At 36.9% G+C, this 25,741-nt stretch overlaps 1 protein-coding gene and 1 long non-coding RNA gene across 7 annotated transcripts; one reads left to right on the top strand and one right to left on the bottom strand.

The window, feature by feature from the left end:
- Positions 1 to 3,432: 3,432 nt before the first annotated feature.
- HDAC2 (histone deacetylase 2) lies at positions 3,433 to 25,741 on the bottom strand. Of its 6 annotated transcripts, none has more exons than XM_046938452.1 (17): positions 25,604 to 25,741; positions 22,722 to 22,773; positions 22,165 to 22,334; positions 19,180 to 19,378; positions 18,304 to 18,416; positions 17,737 to 17,854; positions 16,769 to 16,843; positions 16,329 to 16,467; positions 13,855 to 13,996; positions 10,526 to 10,618; positions 10,317 to 10,425; positions 8,751 to 8,891; positions 7,084 to 7,192; positions 5,442 to 5,572; positions 4,813 to 4,968; positions 3,987 to 4,044; positions 3,433 to 3,810 (listed from the first exon to the last, which is right to left on the bottom strand). In XM_046938452.1, the coding sequence occupies exons 5-17, from the start codon at positions 18,376 to 18,378 to the stop codon at positions 3,780 to 3,782; spliced, it is 1,377 nt and encodes a 458-aa protein (XP_046794408.1). In that variant the 5' UTR covers positions 18,379 to 18,416; positions 19,180 to 19,378; positions 22,165 to 22,334; positions 22,722 to 22,773; positions 25,604 to 25,741; the 3' UTR covers positions 3,433 to 3,779. The 6 variants fall into 6 exon arrangements, with proteins under 6 accessions (XP_046794408.1, XP_046794409.1, XP_046794410.1 ...); XM_046938453.1 differs by having other exon boundaries at positions 19,180 to 19,375; XM_046938454.1 differs by lacking the exon at positions 22,165 to 22,334.
- On the top strand, positions 20,684 to 22,879 carry LOC121113157. Its single transcript, XR_005858196.2, has 2 exons — positions 20,684 to 20,917; positions 21,639 to 22,879. It is a non-coding gene; the product is annotated as an uncharacterized LOC121113157 (long non-coding RNA).

Raw genomic sequence — 25,741 nt, 5'->3', positions numbered from 1 at the left:
GATCGTAGTCAGCCACACAACAGTGTGGCATTCTGACTCATAACTCCTCACTCTGATCTTCACTTCCTCAGTTTTCAATTGCTTGCTAGCTAGCCTGAAAAAAAACAAACCAACCAACCAACCCAAAAGAGCCCCCACCCATCTCTCCCAAGAAAAAGAAGACAGACAAGAAGAGACTTTCACAGTACTGACTCAATTTTGTGCTAGGCTTAACACAGCAACTTGATATAATCTACACCAATACAGAATTTTTGCTTCTACCAGCTAAATCTCTAGGGCACTTTATTGAAACAAATAGTGTTAAAAGCAGCATCACAAAAAAAAGTTTTAAAAATAGATTTTAAGAATGGAGAATCATTCAAACATACGCATTATCCACATGGAGCTTGTTTGGCAAATGCAGCATGGAATCTCTTAAATGTTACCCACAGCCTTTTCTTTCTTTTCTCCTGGCAGCACAGTCATGGAAAACACTAGGCCAAGTTTCTAACCTAAGAAGTGGTTCTTTACTTCTGCCTGCTGTTATCCAGCTTTGACATGGTTTTGCCAAGTCATCTATCTACAACAAATGCCATTTCAAAATGATAATGTCTTCTCTGAGGTAGACTGAAATGTATTAAACACTAAGTTGAGCTGCTGGCTATGGTAGATAACCACTATTTAAATAAGATTATATAATTATCTGTGCCAGTCACATACTCTTACAGAGATGAGAGAAAGCTACAATAGGTAACTACTACAAGTTACTAGAATTAAAATAAAAAACAGTTCCTATTAAGAAGTACTATTTCTGTTGGCATGTTCTGAATAGTATCTGATCATATTTATTTGAAACATCTACGTAGAATACAGTTCCTTTTACAGATTATTTAAATCCCACTGGAAATTTGGCTAAAAACAGTTGCCTCAAAATACTAGCATGCATGCAAACAGAAGTTGTCAGCTCTAGGCTCAGAGCAAAGAAAATCCTGAATTCTCATTCAGATTTGTTTTAAGCCCATTCACAGATTAATTCTCAGAATATTAAAGGATGGGAAGATGCAAATACATAAAGTGTATTTTCAGTGGGGCCTCCAAATATATAAATGCCAACTGTGAAAAAGGCAATGTTTTCATTTAAAAGTTCTAGAAAACAACAATAAGACCTTGGAAGTGGAAATAATGCAGTTCAGTCCTATTGATATTCACACATTTATATTGCCATATTGCTTATTTCTTTGTCCAAGAACAATCTCTTTCTAGTCTGTATACAGACCTACAAGCATTTCAAAGAACAATTTGAATACCTCCTGTTCTCACTCAGCTAGAAAGCAGTTGCTTATGCTAAAATAAAAAAGACCAAAATGCCTGAGTTCTGAAAATACTCTCAAGTATTCTGAGCCCTTGCTAAGATAACTCCGTATGAAATGAAAACAATATCAAATGCTTTGCAAGATCCTTTGTAAAATGGAGATGGCAGTAACAGAATAAATACTAGAAAAAAAAACAGGTAATAAAAAACCTTCAGAACTGATAATCAGCATGAATATTAAAACAGATCTATTCTTACTCTTCCAGATTTTTAGAAATTGGATGGTGAACGTTACTATTTGGAGTAAGTAAAAATGACTTACTGAATGTGTAAAGCTAAAAGCAAGTTACACTTGAATTATGTATCAGTCCTTTAAGGACAAGGGGGAAAAAAACCCAAACCTTTCTCCTCTAGGCTTAAATATTGAGCATAACATAACTGGACCCAAGGCATAAGAGTCATTTTGCAGAGTAAATCTGCACAATTTATAGAAGAGCTCGCAACAGCTTCTTTTCAGAAAAGGGAAAAAATTAATAATTAATAAAAATGCTTGTTTGGAGAATTCACAGTTAGTTCAAGGTACGTTGTTTAAGTAGTGAGGCTACATAAAGACAAAGGTATAAACTTTAGTATTCCATCTGCCTTTAATAGAAGAAATATTCATCGGGACTCGGCAGGATATAGTAGCATCCAGCACTCCTATTAGAACTGTAATTTCTCATAAACAATGCAGGATGAGGCAAAGAGACTTACTATTTTTTTTTTTTTTAATTTGAGTTAGTTGAGGGTTGCAATTACATGTGTTCTTGGGTTTTGTTCACATCTTAACATTATTAGATTTCATTGCTTTGCGTTGAAGTGATCTGAAATTAGAAATTTGGGCTTTTCAATACCATTATCTAAGAAATAGGTTTTTTTATATATACTTATAACAATGGCAGAGACTACAGGTCACTTGAACAAAAGCCTTATAACAGATACAAAGAAAGTTTATAACAACTAAAAAAAAATAAAACCCATCAATCCACCACCTTAAGACATATATACACAAATATATTTGTTACTTTCAGTTCTATAATGTGAAAACTTCTGTAACAAAAATTTAGAGTGCTGAACTCCTTGCAAGGATTGGTGGGCACTTAGAGGCACGCTTATGGCGTCATTTATCACTTCTCATCTCTTTGGTACAAACCTGTGACCTTCCTATAGTCCCTCAAATCTAACTTTTATCCTTTGCCTTAGAGAGCTAGCAGGCATTAGGTGCACACAGGAGACCACAGATGCTCACAAACGTACCCAAACCCATGGTCTTGGTCCCTGCATTTGTACCTTTGCTATCCTCAAAGGAAAAAAAGAAACAGGATTTTACCTTTGGTATACGTAAAAAGTATTTTCTCTCCTTAAACAGTGCATTTCAAGTCCACTAATTCACACATTTTTAACTTCAATTACCAACAGGATCAGCAATTAATTCACAGACTACTTGAAATTAACAGCAATACCGCAAACTTCAGTTTTCAAAGCTTTGTAAGCTTCAAAACAAAGACTACATGAGACTGAGAGGACAAAAAAAAAAAGGAGTAAGTATGCTCAGGTTCCTGCATTTCAGTTCAGGCAACAGAATGAACAAAGCAATCAAAGAAAATTAAACATTTCTTTTTAAAACAGGGACAACATTTTACAATGCTTATAGCTATTAAAAAAAAAATCAGGACAGATTATTAATTACAGCCAAACCTTTACTTCTCATATTGTATATTTTGAAAGATGACCATATTGAAATTTCATTTACAGCAAATGAACCAGTTTTGGGAGTAGATTCTGATGATGGGAAAGGTTCTTGGATACTTCAAGGCATTTTACTGTTGAGTTTTAAAATTCTGTATCAAAATGCAAGTTTATACAACCATATTAATCAAATACCTCTTCCCCCATTTATTCAACTTGTTCAAATCTCATGTACTCATACTTGTTGTCACGTTTGACAGCAGCCACTGAAGTAGACAAAGTAGCACAGTTCAACTTGAATATTCACCAGCTGTCTATCTAAATCTATCAGCTACCCACAGATAAATGCAAATCTGCTCAACTTATATGGAGCTTTGTCTTTTTAGTTCAATGATGGACAGAAGACAACCATGTACAATTTTTTTTTTTTTTAATAAAGATAAAATTACAAAAAAGGTAAAATCAGCTCAGGAAAGGCAAATTACTTTAATAGATCAGTTTAGACATTTAACATAACTCACATCCATTTTAAATACTATTACATAAAGCATGGTGAAGAAAGGAATTTCTGCCTCATAATTAGAAAACTCACAATACAACTTGCCAAAAACCAGAACAAAGCCGTTTGAAAATAAATACGGTCCATGCCAAATAGTACAAAAATGAAATCAGCAGTCTTTCTCAATATGAAAACTTCTTCCTTTAGGTATTCTCCAATTCTAGCATTATGTTCTGCAATTGATGTGAGGCTATCTTTTGTTCAAGGATTGCTGAGCTGTTCTGATTTTGCTCTGTACAAAAACAAAAATAAATTGTTAAGATGCATGATGCAATGTTGAGTTAGTATTGTTCTAAGTCTAAAATGTTCAATGTTATGAGGGAATCAAAGTACCTACAGAAATAATACTTAAGAATACTTTAAGTTACTAAATGTTCTTCAATAAGGTGACATTAATTAATTGCTTACCCTTTGGTGTCCGCCTTTTCACCACTGTTGTCCTTGGATTTATCCTCCTCCTTAACATCTAAAAATAAAAATTACAAGGTTTGAAATATACGAAGAGATGCAAGTGAACTTCCTCTAGAAGGAAAAAAAAAAATCAGGGACAACTATACTTCATAAATACAATTGCAGCTAAGAGAAACAGCTTTGGGAAAACAAAAAAAGGAATCTAGCTTACTGACACATAGTGCTAAACGCATCCATCCTGGGGAGTTACCTGGGCACGGTGCCAAGTGATTCAAAATAAGTCAGGCATAGTTTCTCTTGACTGGCCAAAACAGTGTTTGTTAGTAATGAAACCTGATTTTCCCCAAAGCTTCATGGGGTTCATTGTCTCAGTCTTGTGATACAGCCTTTAACTGGAGAAGTCCAAAAATTCTTTGAAGTACACTATTCCTAGAAACCTATCAAGCTTCAGTTTCAAAAGAAAACTAACAGCCTCACTCCAATAAAGCAAAAAGGAACAAACTATTAGTGTAACACACTTAAAGCAAGAGTTTTTTTTTTTTTTTTAAACCCTAACAAACCCCTGGCTTTTAAAGCTTCGAGTTTGGGGAGAAATAACACTAATCCTATCCTTCAAGTCTGTACGAAAACACTATCTCAGGATGAATAGCTTTATCTTAAAATCAATGACGAATCTGATTAAACTTTAACATAGTTTTTTAAAAATATGATTAAAAAAAACTGTTTCAACAGTGAAATAACTGTTAACAGAGTGTATCCTTCCTCCAGCAGGACAGATGCCTGCTGTTCTAAAAGGTAGGATAAAGTAACCATAAAATCCCACCTGCTTTTTTGTCCTCTGTCTCTTTCTTGTCTTCCTCTATCCTAGCTTTCTTTGCTCCTTTCTTGTGATCTGCAACATTTCGCCGTCCACCTTCCCCTTCATCTTCAGAGTCTGAAAACTCCTCATCACAGGCAATGCGCTTATCAGATGCTCGAACTAGGATTTAGGGTTATGAAATTAGACAAAAAGGTCAGAATACAGACTGACTACATAGACCTAAGAGGAACTACCGAATTAAGAACTAGTAAAAATATACTATAAATCAGATAGACTATTTACTTTCAAAAACACTTATTTCATTACTATTTTTATGAATAGCAAGTCAGAAGCTAAGTCCTTCCATTAGAACTCATCTAACGCTTCTGGAGTATATTAAAATATACTGCAACTTACTCCATAAGACTCTTGAGCACTTCTTGGGACTCCTTTATAGATTCATGTTTGGGCACAGATGCCATTTTAATAACCATAAAACTGGCAGACCAATGGCAAAAAAGTTTTTTTTTTTTTTTTTTGTACTTGGGAAACGAGTTTCCAACTGCCAATCTTCCAGTATCACACTTCTAAGACTGAGGTTCTGAACAGTTAAATCTAGGATGACTCTACTTGGACTTTACAGCGTTTCTTACTAGAAATGCGTTTGTCTGGATCTTCTCCATCCTCATCTCCACTATCTTCATGAACAGCATCTTCAGGAATGGCCTGCATCTGTACACCAGGTGCATGAGGTAACATGCGCAAGTTTTCAAATAAGCGTTGCCTGTAAGAAATATAAAGTTACTACCACACAGAAGTAGCATCTCCTTGGATTTTGTATTTAATTCTGTAAATTCTGCACTCAAAGTTAACCTGCTTTTCTTTAAGAAAGCTTTCAGAAAGCCTTCCATCCACAGCAGATCACTAGTATTCACTGCCTACTTCGATATCACTTTCTTTTAAATTTTAAACATATATTGTTAGTCAACTTCAATCTTCAGTTCTCTGCTAGGTCAGTAGGTGTCCTTCCCACTTGGGCTGACCCCGGTAACAGTATTACTCTATTTAATAGACAAGAGTATCAGGTTGGATAATAAACTAGTCTCTGAAGAAAGCCAGACACTTAAAGCATGACTGCTTCCATGCTGCGTGCAGCAACGAGTTCGGGATCAAAAGCGATCCATCTGGATGCAATTGTGTACTGGCTGTTTCAGGGAGAATACACAGACACTCTGGTCCAAGCCAGCTGATGCGACAGATCTCACACTCCATAGAGCCACAAGCAGGAACAAGAAGGAGAGATAATAACTTGGGACTCAAAATTACTGGTCCAAAGAAGTTTGAGTGGAGAGAAGTATTGACAGATTACAAGCACCAGCATTTGTGACAACTGTCTCGGTATATGTTCCTTTTCAACCCAGGCCATTCTATGATTCTATGATCCCTCTGCACAATTTAAAGAGTGAAATGGCAACTGAGGTTGTATGAGATCCTTACAGTCTCTTTTTCTGTTTCTATTTCATGACCTTCTTCTAAAACCAAATTAGGAACAAACCATTGTAAACAATGAGTACTTCAGGTTAACCAATTATCTCTTCCCAGATGAGTACAGATTTGATTATTCTTAAGCATTATTCCATTTCTGAAGCACAACATTAGTTTACAAACAAACCTTCATGTGAGTAGGCATAAACCAAACTAAGAAGCAGCAAAGCCTAACAACACAACCTCTACTGCTTGTCAACAAGTACTTTACAAATCTTGTGGGTTCAAACTACAGTCTCTCAATTGCTTGCACGCATATCACTATCTTTCCAGAGCTTTTGATATCTACTCACATGTGATTATTTTTTTCTTTGATTTTTATTTTTAAGGCTGACAGCTACAAAGAATGACAATCAATCCATGTTTAGACAAGGGAGTTAAGAATTTGGAAGCCTAATAAATAGTGCACACCACAGCCTCTCTCCTGACAGGATAAACCTTACAAAATCAGAATAGTAAACTGAATAAAAGTCATCTCTAATTGCTGGAAGAAATGAAAGAAAAAAGACTCAAATTGAGTCTTAAGCTTTCGTATTTCAATACTCAGGACTTCATAAGCATAGAAACTGTTGTAGGCACACACTTTTAGTTAAAAGTTCATCTTCTGATAAAAGGGAAAAAATGTCATTTCTATTCAGTACTTTTTCTGTGTGTAATAGAAAAAGGAGCTTTCAAACTTGTGTAAAAATTAAACCTCTGGAGAAACACAACTCACACACATACTTGGCAAGTAAGGTAAGCACTACTTACTTGATCTTTTCCATATATTCTGGTGTATTCTGATTAGTCATATTTGATGGACTAATATGAAGTTTGAAGTCTGGTCCAAAATACTCAAAGTAATCATTGTATGGTAATTCTATAAATCAGAATAGGAAAGACAACTGTGACCCAATGGTGATTTAAAAACTTTAAATACAAAATACAAAAAGTATCACCCAAATCCTTCAGTGTTTTTCTCTAAATTACTCAACACATGAAGTTAAACATTTTTACACTGCACAATACAATACAGAAAAAATAAAGTTCTACTTGAATCATGTTAGAACACATGCTGACACAATGCTTAAGTAACAAACCTGATAATTAAAAATGCTAATTCTGGAGATGAGGTATGATAAACTGATGATTATTTACAGCTATTTCCAAGTTACCTTACGTGAGCCAGTCAGAATATTCCTCCAGTAAAACCTATGATGGGTACAAAGGCTGCTCCAAAAGTACCTATTTTATAGTAGCTTCCTATTTTATGATGTTGGCCCATGACAGAGGCAGATGCTAGCGGTAGCACAGGAGAAGTTGAACCGTCCCACCAATATTCTGTTATACTTTGTTGCCATGCAACAGACGACAGCAGAGGGGCAGTCTGACAGAATGGCATCTGACATGGAAGTGCAGATGAAACAAAGGTGTGGAACTGAATTTCTCCATGCAAAAAAAAACACCAAAAAACACACCTAATAACATTCACTGATACTTGCTGAGCATTTACGGAGACCAAAGAGTGGATGTGAGAGAAGTGAGGTGGTGGGTAGCATGTTTCAGCAGTGGTGACACAGACAGTGGGTCATCTCTGCTGATGTGGTATGAAGGCTAAAGGTGATTATGCTGAAAAATAGTGTTTTATAGCTAAGAGTTTGCAGTATCAAACAGCATTATTGTTCTTTTTGTATCTGTTGTAGTTTCCACAGAAATAAGAGAGATTACTTTTGGAGTGACCAATGCATATCAGAATGTTATCAGTAAAATTGCAGTCCAACATGAAAGCTGCCAATGGCTGATGCAACAAGACAGTTCAAACATCACTTTCATAGAAAAGCTTTCAAAAAAATATGTGCAGAAGTATACTTTGCCACAATTACAGGGAGTGCAGGATCTATGGAAATATTCCTCAGATAAATGACTTCATTATTCAAGTATTTAAAAGAAGCTGACTATTGCTTTTTTGCTTTAAGTTTTATGAGCTTGCATAGCCAAAACTGAGACAAATGGAAGAGATGATGTCAATAAGGACACTTTTAGGTCAAAGATATAATGAAGAAATAGTTAAGTTTTACTGTGCAAAATGGGCACTTGTATACTCAACCTTTTCTTATGAACACCATATCTGCAGTACCCACCTTACACAGGTCTGTGCTGTCATAATCAAAACACTGCCAAACATACGACAAAACATACACTAAGAGATCTGATGATTTAAAGCTCTGATTTAAGCATAAGCAAGCCCTAAACCTCTAAAGTTTATTCAGTGTATAAACTACTGAAAAGTTATCAGCTAAGCCTTAGCAATAGCTTTCTCTATAGTTCATTCTAAACTGACACACTGCACTTGGTAAATATTTCCATAACTATCCTTTCACTTTGACCTTCCCATGATTGTTTCTTGATGAAGTATTAATTTGTGGATTTGTATTTACCATTAGGAATTTCACAATCTAAGGCAACAGCAGTTTCATATGTCCAGCATCGAGCAACATTGCGAATAGTATATCCACCTCCTCCTAACATCAGCAATGGCAAGTTGAAGGTCTTTACAACTTCCACACATTTTGCATGACCTGTCACAAACAAAAAATATTTGACAATATATGCAAAATGCCTATTAAAGAGAAAAATGTGATTTGCATATAATCTTATACACTTAAGAGCTCATTATAAGTGATACTTATCAAGTAAGAATTGAATTGATTCAAGTAAAACAGAACTGTCACCCTCTACAGCTAAGCACAATCTCACAAGTCAAGATTTACAGGTAAGAAGCAAATAAAACACACTGAGCATTATCCAACCCAGTTTTCAGAGACTTTACATGACAGTCTCCTATCACTGCAGTTCTGAAATGCTCTTAGAACAAGTATTTTGTGTTTTGCACTGAGATTAGCTATGAAAAGACAGTGACAAATCTAGGGATAATTTCTTGGTTAAACACAAAATGGGAAGAAGGAAAAAAAGTGTATCAGCACTTGGTCCTTTCTACTTCTAAATTTGAACCTGTATGAAAGGTTGCCAAGTCTTGCTTACAGAGTGAACTGGTGCCAAGACAGTACACAGTCCAGGTAGATACAGCATACTGAAAGGCATCTGTAGGAGGCAGCAGCTCTCTTGGTTTCCAAGATACGTAACATGAAAAAAATCTGATCTGTATGGGCAACTGCAGGAGCTTTGCCACCTGGTGCAAATCAAGAAAAGAACCCTGAAACACCACAGACCCAACAGATACTTTACTGTTGCCTAAAAAGCTTTAACTGCCTCATTAGGAAAACACAAAAATAAACCTCAGAAAAATCAACAATTCAAATAGATTGGATTCAAGGTTTATCTACAGTTCAATGTGTATTTAACACTTCATAAATATTAGTATTAACCATTTAAGTTATGTTGTTTGCTAAATTAACCTCTCATCTCAACTCTAAGAATCATCCTTTTGGGTAGAAACGTAATTAATAATAAAAAAAAATCAATGAATTCTACAAAGTTTATTAGAAACAAATACTATCATGAGGATCAGTATAAAAAACAACAGCATAAACGTAACAATGCAATCAGTATTCTAATTTCAGTAATACCTATTTTATGCCCAACAAGGTGTTTGATGTTTAGGAGTCCTACTAAGAGACCCGCTAGTTTTGTTAGTTGCCCATCACAGTAAGTGTTGCAGTAGGACTACTGTTGTCATCCTGTCATTCCAGGACACTGCTTTAAAGCTACAGAAAAGCCTGTATATAGAAGAAAGGGAATCAGTTGAGTGGCTAGGAAGAACATGGAAAACCAGAGTTCTTAACTTTTTAGATGGACAGAAAGAGACAACTTCTGGGTTTCTTTTGGCCATTTCTGTACAGTAAAGAAAGAGGTGATTAATCATGGTAATGAACAACATCTCTCCAACTCCAGTCCTCACCTTGCAATTTTGTTGGAAAATAATACAACAGGTAGAAGTTTCTCTTGAGTAAAAAGTTACAGAGAACAAACACGTTTCTGCTTACCTTTAACAGTAAGATTAAAGCATCCCAACCTATCACCAGACAATGAATCTGCTCCACACTGTAATACTACAGCACTGGGCTGGTACATCTCCATTACTTTTGATATAATCTATAATCAATATAAAACATCCAGTTGTTAATTCACATTACGAAAACAAAGCCACAAAACGAAAAAAGCATAATCCCAAAGAGTTCAGAAAAACACTCACTGGTTTGAATATCTGTCCATACGACTCATCATCTATACCATCCCTCATTGGAAAGTTGACAGCATAGTATTTGCCTTTTCCAGCACCAATGTCCTACAAGCAAAGATGGAAAACATTCTTATACTTGGAATAGTACACAATGGTATAATGGGAAAAAAACCCTCTATGCTACTACATTGAGCTATTCTGTACATTGTTCATGCCATGAGGGGAAAAAGAGGCAAAATACTGTACTTGATTCCGATTTTCCATTTTGAAATGTAATAATTGTATGTCAACACAACATTTGCAGGAAGTACACTTCATTTTTTTTAATTGAAAAACGTAAGATATAAAGATGACACATAACCAATCAATTTAGCCCAGTAAAAACTGCTGAGCAAAAACAAAGAGAACTGGGAGCAAGGTAAGATGCACATCACGTAAGATTTCGATTTAAGAGGGTGTTTAAAACTGTATTCTCTGTTCCAAACATGGAATAGTGTGCTTGTTGGATAGAAAGGAGAAAGAAATTGAAGCGAGTGCCTGGATCCCTTCAAGAAATACTTTCTAATCTAAGAAAAACAAATTTAAAGCCATCCAAACAGAAGTCAGACAGATTATTCTCAGTTTCATCAGTTGACAATTCAGGAACTACACAAGCTTTTCTAAACGGCATTCCTGGACAACGCATGTGTTAGAAGTCTTGGTATATAAATAATAAATAAACGTTGAGTGAATCAACTCTGGATTCTTCCATTGATTATCAGCTTAATACCTAAAGATACTCACATGCCACACATTCCTATTTTCTCCCTTTAGCTCATCACCAAACAAGACAGAAACTGATCCAGTTTACAAACTGCAGTTCTCTGCCACTAATCAAGGTGCAGTGGGGAAGACAATAAGATACAACATAATCAGTTTGGCTATAAACTATCATCAAATAACAATATGCAGTAAGAGGCACTACATCCTTGAAAAACTGCAAGTCCCTAGCAGGATGACCCAGCAACACTGAACTTATCAAGGTGTGAAGGTGTTGAAGTAGTCATGAATTTTTTTCCTCTTCCTGAAAAATGCATCTTTCGCAGCAAACAGAACTGCAACGTACCCTTTTCAGTAGCCACCTTTTATTGTTGATCAATGGCTCAGTGCAGCAGATCCTCTTCCAGCAGATTATAAGAGTTCACAGTATTGCAAGCAACACTGAAAACCCCTGCTAAACACATCTCTGATTTGGAGTATGTCAGTAATCCAAAATTATCTACGCTTTCAGAAGCCGATTTTTCTGAAGTGATGGCCACCTTGCTTTTCAAATATAAAAGAAATCAAATCCATCTTATTCTAAAACACAGAATGCTAAACGTCTACACATTTCCCTTTAGTAAAAAAAAAAAACAAACAAAAAAGATGAATACAGCTGAACTAGAATGGAAGAATGCAACCTGTCCACAAATCAGATACATTGGTGGTTCTGCAATTACAGAATTATGAATTCTTGCATGATTTGTTTCTACATCAAATAACTATAACTTGATCAGCAAACTAGACCCAGCAAAGAATTACTAAAACAAGCGTGAGCGGAGTCCACTAACAAGGTTAGTATCTGGTTATTAAAGTTGACGTAAATAACCAAAAGAAAATCAAGTTGAGCAGAAACAAGCAACAGAATCATTGTTTCCAGAACAAATTAGTTATTGAGCTCAATTAGCTTTGCAAACTCTGGAGGTAAGAAAAAGTTGCTGTATATTTTCTTTGGCAGGAGGGTGGCATATGCAGTTGCTGTAATAAGTGATTAAGTCTGTATGCAGATAGTGATCATTTCAAAAATACTATCTAGCAGCATAGAACAAGTTACAATGCCTAAGGTACCATTCGTCACTGACACTGTGCTAAAAAAAAATCCCAATAATATACAGTATTATTTATTTCAAACATGTATCTTTTAATTCTTTGTCCTGGGTGTAGTGAGGTGAAGAATCCACAAACTCCTCTGCCAGTGGGAAGTGCTGCTTCTAAGACATTAAGATATCTAATCCTCCAAAAAAAAAAAAAAACCAAAAAACCAAACCCAATTCTAACAGCAACAAAAGCTAGTCATTATAAACATCCTGATCTGCACTGTTTTCCTGTTTAAAGCACCACCACCACCTTGTGGCCAGTCAAGATAAATCACATGCATTAAAAACACCACCAAATCTGATTTCCTAAATCAATTTAGAAAACAGTTTAACAAAATTTAAGAACCATAACAACAGTCGGCTCCAAAAAACAAATTGAAATGAATACACTTAGCACTCCACTGACTTAACACTCAGCTTTGATTTACTGCTTTATCCACTGGGTATCATCACAAAGTGCAATACGCATTCTAGACACTTCACTGCAAAACAAGTACCTGCATCACTTGAATCAGTGTAAAGATAACAAGTAATGTTAATACCTTCTGAAGACAAGATTTTCATACATCCACTTTAGTAGTTTTTATTAGTTTTCCAATATAACAACTGCAGGTACAAACTAATGTAACAAAGCTGTTAACAAGGAATTGATTTATCCTTGGAGTGCTGTCATAAAGAGAGGCTGAATGCAAGAGTATCAAGTGAAGAATATATTAAGATTAATATCTGAAATCATATTTCAAGTTGCAAAGTGGAACTTCCTATTTTGACGAGATAGAATCTAAGAGAAGGAATGACTGACTTCAAAAAAAAAGTCTTAAGAGCCAGTTAAATTATTTTCCATTCTCAGCTTTGCCAGAGATTCACCAGCAACTTAAATAATAATGCTTCACAGTCTATTGTTCCCTTCAAGTTAGATGTAATGCTAGTAAATCATCTGTGAAGCATGCTGAAGTTTTTCAGCAGCGAGCAGCATTAAAATTCAAAATGTATCTTATTAATGTAAGAAATAATAAAAAACGAACCAACTGTATTACTAAGCAAACCTAACACAGTAAAGTTGCACGTGAAACACTGTGACTCCTTAGACTATTGCATACATTTATTTTAAGATTTGAATTAAGATTTGAAACCCTGTGATGTCCAAAGAGCTACTTTTCTCTGTGCAGAACTGAAGAGACTGTAATTACAAGTGCAGCACACTACTCAGACAATTTATCCAGAAGTCAAAGAGTTGGTTTAACTTATCTCGAAGTAAGCAATTTGCTTCCCAATATCCTGTATTTCTTCCTAAGATTCCTCAATACAACTATTACTCCAGACTAACACGGTAAATTTTCAGAAAATACACATGGAGTATAATTGCAGTAACAGTACTGAAGTAGTATCCACAAGGAAGTGCATAAGAGGGAATTTATTGCAATGAAATTTCATGCTCAATCTTACCCTAAGGTCCCCCGTGCCTGGAAAATATTCACCATACTTATGGAATGATACTGTCATGACACGATCTGTGGTATAAAATGCTTCTTCAACACCATCACCATGATGGATATCAATATCAATATACAACACTCTTTGGTGATACCTAGAAAAAAAAAATTACATATGAGAAATCACAATCTTCTGTTATGTTCATAAGATATCAACACCTACCACAGAAAAACATAAATCCCAGATGATGATAAAGTTTATAATTTTGAAGTTACCGTAACTCTCAGAATTATCAGTACAGTTTGGATAATGGTAAAAATAAGCTCACCTTAAAGTGATTTTTAATCCTGTTCATACCATTTTCTGTTGTCCAGATCCTTTGAATTTACCCCTTTCATGGTACACTTCTGCCTACTTTCTCAATAATTGCCAAAACATTCTGCAATAAAACACCTTGAAGTGTATGCTTTTCAAGAATTTTTGAAGAATCAGTGCCAGGAACAGGCATAATCCATATTCCATAAACCCACAAAAAATAATATTTTAATATTTATTTTTCTGTCAGCTTTCCTTTTTCACCTCTGCAAAGACTAAAAATATAAGCATGCTCTTGTTTCCAACTGTATTGCACTTAACATAAAACCACGATATAGCTTAATACTTCTTTATATTATGCAAGTTTCAGATCATTTTATTTGAGAGGGATAAAGAAAGCTGCTTCATGGCAAGAGCACTGAAAACAACAGTAAATATCCCTTAAATCCTGTGCTGTTCAGTAAAGAATAAAGTCTATTAACATCAAAAGACATTTTCACTAAACTTCTCATAGTGCTATAAACTACAGAGGAGCAATAGTTTCATGTGTGCTAAGATTTTTCTCTTAACAAGATACCAAACAGAATAGTTTCCTATGGTGATATAACCCATAAGCTATTTGGAAGGTTACTTCCTTCACATACAGGTTAAGATTTAAAAAATAATATTCAAAACTGGACCACAGAAAAATCATACTTTTTTTGTTAGACTGCAGAGACACAATCATAAAAATCATAGAATAGTTTTGGCTGGAAGAGACCCCCTAATTACAACCTCCATGGGCAGGGACACCTTCCAATAGATTTGGCTGTCTAAAGCCCCATGCAATCCTGCCTTGAACACCTCTAGGGATGGGGCATTCACAGCCTCTCTGGGCAACCTCTTCCAGTGCCTTGCCACCCACATAGATTAGATGTTAGGAAGGAATTATTTACTAAATCTACCATTTTAATACACACCTGTAACTCCTTGTCCTATCACTATGCTCCTTGATAAAGAATTCCCCTCCAGCCCCTTTTTAAGTACTGGAAGGCCTCCACGAGGCCTCCCGAGGCTACTCTTCTCTAGAATGCAGAACTCCAACTCCCTCAGCTTCTCCTTATATCCTCAATACATGCATATTAAAATGAATGTTACGATATGAAATATCTGTGCCCTTAGCAACTTCTTCCACTTTTAAAATCACTTCCTGGTTACAGTTGTTTCCCTCTACCACTCGCCACCAGCAGATTCAGCTGCTCCATCTCCAAGCAGTCAAACACAAAGAATATTTTTTGTAAAAAATACGCCTTATGCTATCAGAAGGGATAGAGTCCCATTAAATACTATAACTAATATTAACGATTCGAAGTTTTATTGATGCACTGTTGCTTGAAGGTAATTTTGTGATCACTTCTGCATTACTCCCCTCTTCATTTTTTATTCTACAACCAAAGCAGCACAGCTGTTATTTCATTGTTTTCTTAATAGCCACATTAACTCACATAACATCCCAAGAAACCTCAGTGTATGATTTTGCTTAAAATTCCTATTTACTAGCAATGGCTTAAAAGACAGAAAAGGGCATATTGAGAGATCAAATAAGTCTATGATTGAGAACAAAACACCTGAAGCTTAAGTGCCCAATAGAGTCAGGCCAGGGATCATCTTGACCACTATTCTGTCTCCATGACTAGCAACAGGAGACATTTACAGGGAGAAAGCAAGCCCATCCATTTTCCGAAATCTGTTACCCTCCATCTATAATTACAGCATGTGGTATTTTAAAAGGATGCATCACCTTTTGGTTCTTTAACTTCCATTTACAGACCTCTTGCCCACGATCATGTCTAATTTGTTTTTTCCAATCTATTGTATTCTCTGCTTCATTCAAGCTTCTGCAGTAGTGAGATCTAGAAGTTCACTATCTTTGTGTGGAAAATGTACTTTAAGAATGTGTTTCAAATATATCTCTTAATAGCTATTTTTTTCCACCATGCCTGTATTTTAGCTTAGACTTCTTGCTGAAGCCAAATTGGACAGAGTTGGGAGTTTTCTTCATCAAGAAATTGTACCAGTTTAGCTCCAATACTGGCAAATAATGACAATTACAAACCATACCTTCAAACATTTAAATATTAAAAAGTTTGACAACTTAAATAATTTTTATATTTTTCTATCATAAAACTTACTTCAGTAACTCAAGGATGGCAAGCACAATATCATTGACATAACAAAAACCAGATGCCTCTGACTTCTTGGCATGGTGAAGTCCTCCAGCCCAATTAACAGCCATGTCTGTCTGCTGTCTGTTCAATTTTACCGCCCCAGCTGTAAAAAGACAGGCACAAAATTGAAACAAAATGCAGTCAAACTTCTGAGGGTCTTCAAATTTGTTACAAGAAACAGTATCTCATTTTTAAGTCATTACATCTCATACTCGATCCTAGATCTCATCTCTTAGTACTACTGATATACAAACTGTCAAATATTAGATCAAGTAGCTGTTAATCTTTGTGTTCCTGTGCAAAACAAACTTGTATTTGCTTCAGGTTCTATATTATCAAAGGCTTATGTTGCTAACATAAACATAATAAAGCTACAAAATATCTGGCAAACAACCTATACTTACCAACAGAGCCTCCAGTTGACAGCTGACAAAACTCAAACAGGCCATCAAATACAGGACAATCTTCTCCAACATTAACTGTGCAAGAAACACATTACTTTTCAAAAACACAATTCCAATAGCATTGCTATAGGCAAGGATAGCACATAAAAATGTAGAGTTCATTTAGCATTTCAACTACTTTCACCCCCTCCCCTTTTCTGTCAGGCTAAATTTTAAACACTGAAACAAATATAAAGTTTGCCCAACCTCAATAATCAAACTCAACTGTTGGTACAGTTTTTACCATTTAAGATGACTCCAAACTGTTTTTTGCTTGTTTCTCTTTGTTTGTACAGAAAGCTGTCTCATTAATGTTAGATCATTTGCTTGTTTTAGAACAAGTGTTGATTAACATCATATTAATACTTTTGGAAAAATACATTGAGAATAAGGCACTGTAAAGAGTTACAAACATATTATATATTGGTAGAGCTGTGTTAAACTGCATTTCTAACAGTAGTTTGAGCTTATTCCTAAGATCTGAAAAACTACTTAACAGAAAACGTGAAAACATGAATAATGTGCAATTTTTTACCATCTCACTCCAACAGGAGAGTCAACTCCATTTCTTGACCTCAACACATTTTAATATTTTACTTCTATTCTTCTTTAAGCCATTCTTTTTTTCTTCAGAAAGATTTTGCATTGGAAGGCATTTCTAAGACAGTTTTGCAAATGCTCACAACTGAAGTTTAATCCAGTGCATTAGGTCTATAGAAAGTACTATTTTGCATCCAGCAGACATTCTATGTGCAAGTCCTTTCGTAAGCTTCAAGAACATTTCTTTGAACATAGCTGCTTTTAACAGAAAGACTCAAAATTAATGTAGCTACTATTCATAACATCACACTGCTGAATATTTAGGTTTAAACAACATAACTAATGAAGCACACATCCGAACACAGAATTTACCTAATATTGACACTTACATCTTTGCATCTGCTTGCTGTACTCAGACATATTGTCAGGCCTTATTGATCTGAGAAATTTGATGTATTCATCACTATGGTACTTGGTCATTTCCTCAGCAGTAGCTTTGTGGGGTCGCTGATAACAAAAGTAAGTCATGGAAATAATTAGAGCACTGCTGCAAAACCAGTTAACAATTAACTAAAACAGACAGCTTAAAAGAAATTTAACCTGCCCTGAAGGGAGAACAGTGAAACTACTACTAGTGCAGTTTTGCATAAGGTAAGGATTACTCTGCTAGCTTGAACTTACTAAATTCATCATGCAGCCAGTAAAAATACTGTCAAAGCCTCTACTGATGCTGCTTCTTACTTCTTCCAGAAAGGGACAGCAATCTGCAATCCTTATCAGTTATAAAACAGTACTTCAATTTGAAGTAAGAGAGTACAGAATGTACTAAGTTTTTTCTATTTCTACTCCCATTTCTCCCTGTTTATCTGTGTAAGAATACTTGAAGCCAACTTACAATACTTCAGTGGACAATCTATTTCTTATACTTTAGTGAACATTCCATTGCTTATACTCACGTAAATTTCCATTTTCCTGTACAAGCCATAATTTAGGAGCAAGTTGTGAGTCATTCGGATCCTATGAGGTTTCATTGGATGCCCTTGTCCATAGTAATAGTTTCCAATATCACCTGTCAATATTACAGAAATGAACTGATATTACAAAACAAGTTTCTGTTGCCACTTAGAAGAATCACTCCCAAAAGACAAGTAAATACAATGATTCCAAGAAGAGATATGAACGAACTACTCTTTCAAATGGACCACAAGGAAAACAAACAGCCCATAAAAGCTGTAAGCAGATGGTAAAAAAGACCAAAACTAAGACCTTTACTACAAGCCAACAGTAGTGGGGGAGCAAAAATGCCTGCAGTGGTTCCAAGTCATGAATGAAGAAAACAATGGGATGGAACTGGGGAACAGAATAACAGGAAACAAAATTGGAATTATGAAGGGAGCAGAAACCACCACTGACAGTGACATTATACCACAACAGAGGCTGTAGTAAAACCTATAATTTTCTAAGAACTGATTTTAAGTAGATACTTCCTTACCCTGCCCTTCATAGCTAACCCTAAAAGTTAATGCTCCAGAAGTTAGCTTCAAACCTGCTGCTGTAATCACAGGCACAAACATTTCCAAGCCACCCGCTGCTAGAGATCCAATCCGCAGTAGATTAACAGTTTTGTAACCCAGATGAACCCTCTTGTCAAACTGGATAGTGACTAGACACATGGTTACCATAACATATTGATCACTTCTTTCCAGGAAGAAAGAATGGCTACTGTCACCAGCCAGTAAGTTTTCCTCTAGCCTGGACAGCATGAGAACACACCTGCCTCTGCTCCAAATGCAGACATATCTAAGAAACAAACCATTCTGAGTAGAACTTACGTTCCACGTGTTTCAGGAGACATGGAAAAGCCTAATAGGTATATTCAGTTGTCAAGGGCTTCCACACTGTCAATTATTTGCAATAGCTCTTCTTTCCTCCTGAGGAAATTTCTTGGTAGTATTACTGATTTTACCTTCTTAAAATTTTTACTTCTCTTTCATATTTTTCAAGAATTTTTCAACAAATTTTTCCAGCCTACTGGAAAAGAAATAACATTGTTTTCAGAAAGTAATTTTACATAGTTTGGTAGACAAGGGTAAGAAATAGCACTGCTACAAAGCAGCTGTAGTTTCACTTCTTCAACACGAGCTCCAGGTCACAAGGAAGGGAAAACATCAGCCTCCAATAGCATCACCAAGTAGCAAGAAGAGCAAGCACTATAGTAAGATTAGGAATACCAAAGGATTCTAAAAATCCAACGTTCAGCTTTTGAAGTAATAGGGCAAATAAGGACACTTCACAAAACAGATATGGTCTAATGTACTGTAATATGAAGGTATCTATGTAAGTAGCTCCTGAAGTAACGCCCCCTATTTCCATGCAAAATACAACAGATATGAAGAGCACAATAACGCTGTTTGATAGAGCAAATATTGATAGTGTTTTGTAGCTGAGAATTTGCTCTATTTTTTCAAACCGTCACCACCATTAGCCAAATCATGTAGATGAGCTGATTCAGGTGCTCCTCATTTCATGGTGTGACAGCTGTACATGACTGTCTGAAATACAGCTTGTCTTTCTTTCATGTCGATGGTGCCACTGTTGAAACAAATCACCTACCACCTCGTTGAGCTCACAGCTACTGTTTGGTCCCCATGTATGTTCAGCAAACATCAATGAATATCAGTGGGTGCCATTTTTTCCACATGGAGGAATTCCATGACACCTTTGCTTCCATGTCACACAGTACTGCCATGTCAGACACCATTCTGTCAGACTGCCCCTCTGCTGTCATCTTGTCACATGGCAACAACATGTAACAGAATATTGGTGGGAAGGCTCAACCTCTACTACCGTATCACCAACATCCGCCTCTATTATTGTGGACCAACTTAATAAAATAGAAGGTATTTTTGGAGCAGCCATAATAGAAAAGAACCGCTCAACATCTTTCTCTTTATCAACTCATATCAATGGGAAGAACACTACTGTTTAAGAACTTTGAAGGATTTTACTCACTCCTAACTTTAGTAAGTAAATGGTAACTAGCACATCAGTTAATAACATGTAGAGCCTAGCTGATACTGCAACCCTATACTGTTTTCACAGGCAGGCCAAGAACAAAAGGTATTAAAAGAGGACAGCACCCCTACACCTCCCAGCAAAACATCTCGTAGCAGTGTACAAAACAATACCTTCTGCATTTGCTTTTAGCAAAGAGCTTCAAGAACTCTTTGAAGCTAACTACTACAAGGAAAACAACTGTTTACTATCCCCACTTTGTTTTAACCAAGTTGCTCTTCCAGGTTCACAAAGCTTCAAGCTAACAAGAGCTTAACACTATTGAAGTTTTTAAGACAATAATTCCATAATAATAGCTTTAAATAGCATGGTGCTTTTGAGAGAATTTCATCCCAAAAATGCATTTGTGATGTAATGAGTTTTTACTTTCTTTTGGTTTTTAAGGTACATTTCAATTTTAGTTACACCTGATACAGTCATTATAACCAATGCTCTACTCAAAATGTTAATGCACAAGGAAACAGACAACTAGAAATTACTGATATATTGGAAAAGGTAAGACTTGTTATTTTATCTTACATAAAAGAAAGGACACTGTTAACATGCTTCCCAAGTATATTTGGGATATATCTTTTGATAAAAGCATCATTTAAAGATACAAAATCAAATATCACCTGAATACCATACACCACAGAATATGCTTAAAAATTAATAAACGTCACTCAAATATATTTAAAAAAAATTAAAAGCTATGTTTAATGTTTTTAATACAAGGTAGAACTTCAAAAGATTCAGCAAGTCGGCAAATTTTATGAAAGCTTATAAAGTGAGAGAAGATCTGCTAGTAAATAGCTAGTGAAAGCATATCGATGCTTTTGTATTAAAGGTCAGCTGTAATGACTAACAATAGATCTCAATATCATACACTTCAGTGACAAGCAATACCATTTGCATCTTTCAAGTCTTAGCATCATTAATAAAATAAGGGCTTCGGCATTACCCCCATGAAAAAATATTCAAACATATGGACAAAAAGCACATCAAGTTTCAACGCATTGCTATGATGTATATGTTGGCAGGGATAGGGAAGGAAGAAGTATGCAAGAGGTTCCATTTTCAGCATTAGCATCTTGATTTTCAGCCTGTTATCACCATTTTGGAAACATCACCCTATGTAAGGCTGCTTAGAAACATCTCCTCCTTTACCCCACGAAGGAGCACTTCCTCCACATATCCTGAACCTTTCTCTCTCTTCCTTGTCTGTTTAACACCACAGACTTACTGGAGTACTCAGAGCGAGAAAAGCAACGGTGAGAGCATATATACGTACATAAGAAGTGGATACAGCAGAGCCGAGTACAAAGACGACTACTGCAGACTACACAAGAGTGCTTGATGCTGAAGTTGTCAACACCAGAGCAAAAGGCATACACAAGTGTTATAAGTGTTATAAGCATTATAAGCATAATTTCTATCACTCGCCAGTGAGGGTGCACATGGAAAGTGCAAAAGAAAACATAACTGAGGCATGAAGTAGAGTGAAAAAAATGTGAAGCAGCCTATGCAGAAAGTAGAGAAATCTATTATTTTGTTCACAGAAAAGCTTCAAAGACCATTCTATACCAATAACATTATTGCCTAAATGTCTTGTAATGAGAGGCAACAGCCTGATTTCAAAAATGTTGAGTTCTTAACTGAAAAGACAAACCAAATGCCAGTATAATGTAAGCATCAGCTTATAGGCCTGCACAGTTTATCACACGATAGACACTGCAATACCAACAAATGACCAGAAAACCTACCTGAATATTAACTTGTTATACATACTGACATGCCCTGGGTTCAAAGACATTAATATACTAACAACCTGTCAATTCATCAGATGAAGACAAATCCATGTGATCCTTTTGTTGAACTTAAGTGTTTGACACACTATCATAGACTTCAGCAAGGTCTGCAGATGTTCAGTATTCTATAACAGAGAGATACAAGAGGCTATGCACTTGAAAGGAACTTTGGTTACATTTGAGAGATTCCCAACAGGCTGTGGAAAGCAGCTAAGGCCCCAGACAAGTATGCTAAGACCATCTTCTCCAAGAGTTTTAGAGAAACAAGACTGTAAATTAACTAATTACAAAAGGTCTTAGCAGACTGAAGGAGGATGCAATATATGACATTTGGAAATCGTTTTATCCTGCAACTTTGGCATATATAAATTTTTATGCACACAGATCATACTTCTGCTCATTTTAAGTGCAGCTAGCATGAAATCACACCATATTTCATAAGTGCTTTAAGTGCAGAAACACAACCACTACAATAGAAACCACGAGAAAAAAATCTTAATAGCAGTACTTACATTTGGATTGGCTTCTGCAACGTGAATAGACAAAAATCATGCAAAGATAGATCTAGAAAATAATCATCAGCTCCTGATGAGTCCAACAAAGACATTTAAATAGACTTAAGAGATCTGTAGACTTCAGGGTTTTTTTCTGTTGTTCTGGTTTTTAAAACTAAGCAGGCAAAGTTCTACCCTTCAAGCCTTGAGCATAGGTTGGGCACCACTGCAGTTCTAGCAGCTGCAGTTCAAAGCATTGCTTCTATGAAACACTCTTCAGCTAATCTGGAAGTACTAATGTACTCAAAGAGCATCTGAACATACTAACATGCTGCACTACTAATACACATTTAGTCTCACCTCTATGGGTGGAACCAACAACATTCTTATGCAGATCCCTGGAATTTCTCACGAAGGTAAAGCCTTTTGAAAACACATTAAATTGTGTAAGAAATGCAATCTAAACAATGCTGCTACTGCACTGGCATAGAACAAATACACTTACTAACTATAACCATGTTAGCTGCTGTGCGATTCCTTAGAATTGTGTTCTGCTGTACAGGATACAGAGCTGGAGAGACCATCTGGGTCCTGTCCTCATTGCAGTGGGCAACGCATACCTGTTTTGAAATAGGTCACTGAGGTACCCAGCCCACATACTGCAAAGTGGAGGTAGCTACCACTTTCTAAGAATAAACTATAGAAAAATGAAATCAAGCTCCTATCTACCACAAGTTTATTGGTTGTGGGCACAGAGTAAAGGCTGTTGAAACTGTTAATTATCAATACATGTTAATAGCAGCACACTAACCAAGACTTGGTAAGTGACAGGCTAATCTGAAAAAGAAACTTGAGATGATGACCATACTGATTATCACAAAGAATATGCAGGAGTCTATTGCATCTCAAAGAATACGCACATACACTTCTAATGTTTTTCAACACTTTTTGGTGCATGCTCTCAAAGAAACAGAGTGAAGGCCTTTGTGGAAGGACAACTGTGGCAAAAAAATTGACATATATTTCAGTTATGACACCCTTAGAGATACTCTACCTCTTCGTACTTTTTGGTTTGGGGTTATTTAAAGTTTCAAATACTCCCCCCAATTAAATTCAAGATTTTGCTGGTATAACATGTTACAAAATATTAAAAATTGCCCGATGAACCATAAATTAGCATTGGAAGCATTAACCATAGGTATTAATTAACTCTAAAAGCTCTTCTAAACACTCCGCTTTCAAAAGAAGTGTAAAATAACTGTTTGACAATAAAAATTAAAAAGGACAGCCAAAACATACCAATGTCTTTTATTTCTTTTACAGAGAAATCATCTAACAACAGATACTCTGTTAGTTGCATATAGTTGTAGGCTACTTCTTTGAGCAAGATATTAGCTCCAGCTGCTTGCAAGTCACCATTATCCTGCTATCACAAAACTGCTCCTTTCCCCACTTTCTCTCATCTCTTTCCTTAGTACAGACTTTGGGCTGTTTATGGAGCTTGACACAAACCAGTACCAAGTCTTAAAAATCATAGAAAAATTGAAGATATTTGTGTCTAGTAAGCAACAACTACCTGGCACTAAAAAAAAAAAAAAAAAAGCTCAGTGAAAAAAAATCCAAACCCAAAGATGTAAACATTTGCAAGCAGAATGCTCCTAACCTATTGCTTCAGCATTCTCTTCAACAAGGTAGAAATTGATTCCTCTTGCCCAGGAAAAGTAAGATCCCAGTCTCACCAAAACTATCCCTAACAGGGGCCTCCCTTCCCCTTTAGGCTGAACAAAGAACCAGAGCCAGCAACAAAGAGAAGGGGGCGGCAACCACACTCTGCTTCCTTCGGTGTAGTGCAAGCCCAAGGCAGGCCCATTTCTGCCATTTCCCAAGAATGGCAGCTTTGCTACAGCAACAGCCACTCTGGATATCTTCGTGGGTTTTGCGATTGCTCTTCGTTTCCAAAATGGAGAGACCTCCAAAGCGTTGGGATACAACAGCTTCGGCCTCACATGAGCCTGATACACCGATTCCAAGAAACGGTTAAAACAGGAGACAATTCTAGAAGTTGAATCTTTTAACTATTCTGACCACCGAGTTTACATCCACTATACAAAAAGGGAAAAAAAAAAAAAAAAAAAAAAAGAGTAAAAGCAAAGTAAAACAAATGCAAACTGAACAGAACATAAGGAAAAGTTCTCTTTGCTGCAGCCAGAGCAAACCATGATCAAGTTGCTGCAGATATCCGAACCTAAGCGCACGCCGTGTGTACTTTCCGAAGCTACCAGGCGGCTCCGTCTCCATCACACACACGAGCGTGCAAACTCGGGAGGCCAGCGAGCAACTCGGGTTTCACCACCGCTGGGCACCCCGATACGCTCTGCCCCCCAGGGCCGCACCCCGTCGGTGCCGGCTGCCCGGGCGGACCCGCACTTCCCCGCTGTAACCCAGACGAGGCCCGGGCCGTAGGAACATCCAGGTGCCGAACCCACACACGGCCTAGGCTTTTTTTTTTTTTTTTTAACTTTTTTTTTTTTTTTTTTTTTTTTTTTGCAGGGGAGGAGTCAGACTCGGCAGCGCCTTCACGTTTAGCGGATGAAGGGGAGTGTCCCAACTTTTCTCCTTTTTCATTTTTCTCTTGGGAGGGGGGGAGGGTAACAATAAAGCCAGCGCTCTGCGCGGGGGATCGCTCGGGCCCTGCAGCTCCCACCCCGTCCCCCTACGCTCCTCTCCTCCCCCTGTCCCGCCGGCCCCGCGGCGGGGCCCAGCAGGCAGCAGGGCCGCAGGTGGATGGCGGCCGGGACCCCGCGCCTACGCAGGGCAGGGGGCCGCCGCAATGGCGAAGAGGCCGCGCCGAGCGGCGGTTACGGCGCTCTACCCTCGCACGCGCCCCGAACCCCGCTCACCATCGTAGTAGTAGCAGACTTTCTTCTTGCCGCCGCCCTGACTGTACGCCATAGGGCCGCCGCGCCGGGGACGAGTCGGGGCAGGGGGAGGAGGGAACGGGAGGCCGAGGCGAGATCGAGCCGGCACCGAGGGAGGAG

The sequence above is a fragment of the Gallus gallus genome, chromosome 3 (genome assembly GCF_016699485.2).
Source record: "Gallus gallus isolate bGalGal1 chromosome 3, bGalGal1.mat.broiler.GRCg7b, whole genome shotgun sequence".
NCBI classification, from domain to species: Eukaryota; Metazoa; Chordata; class Aves; order Galliformes; family Phasianidae; genus Gallus; species Gallus gallus.
This window is presented reverse-complemented; position numbering and strand designations above follow the sequence as displayed.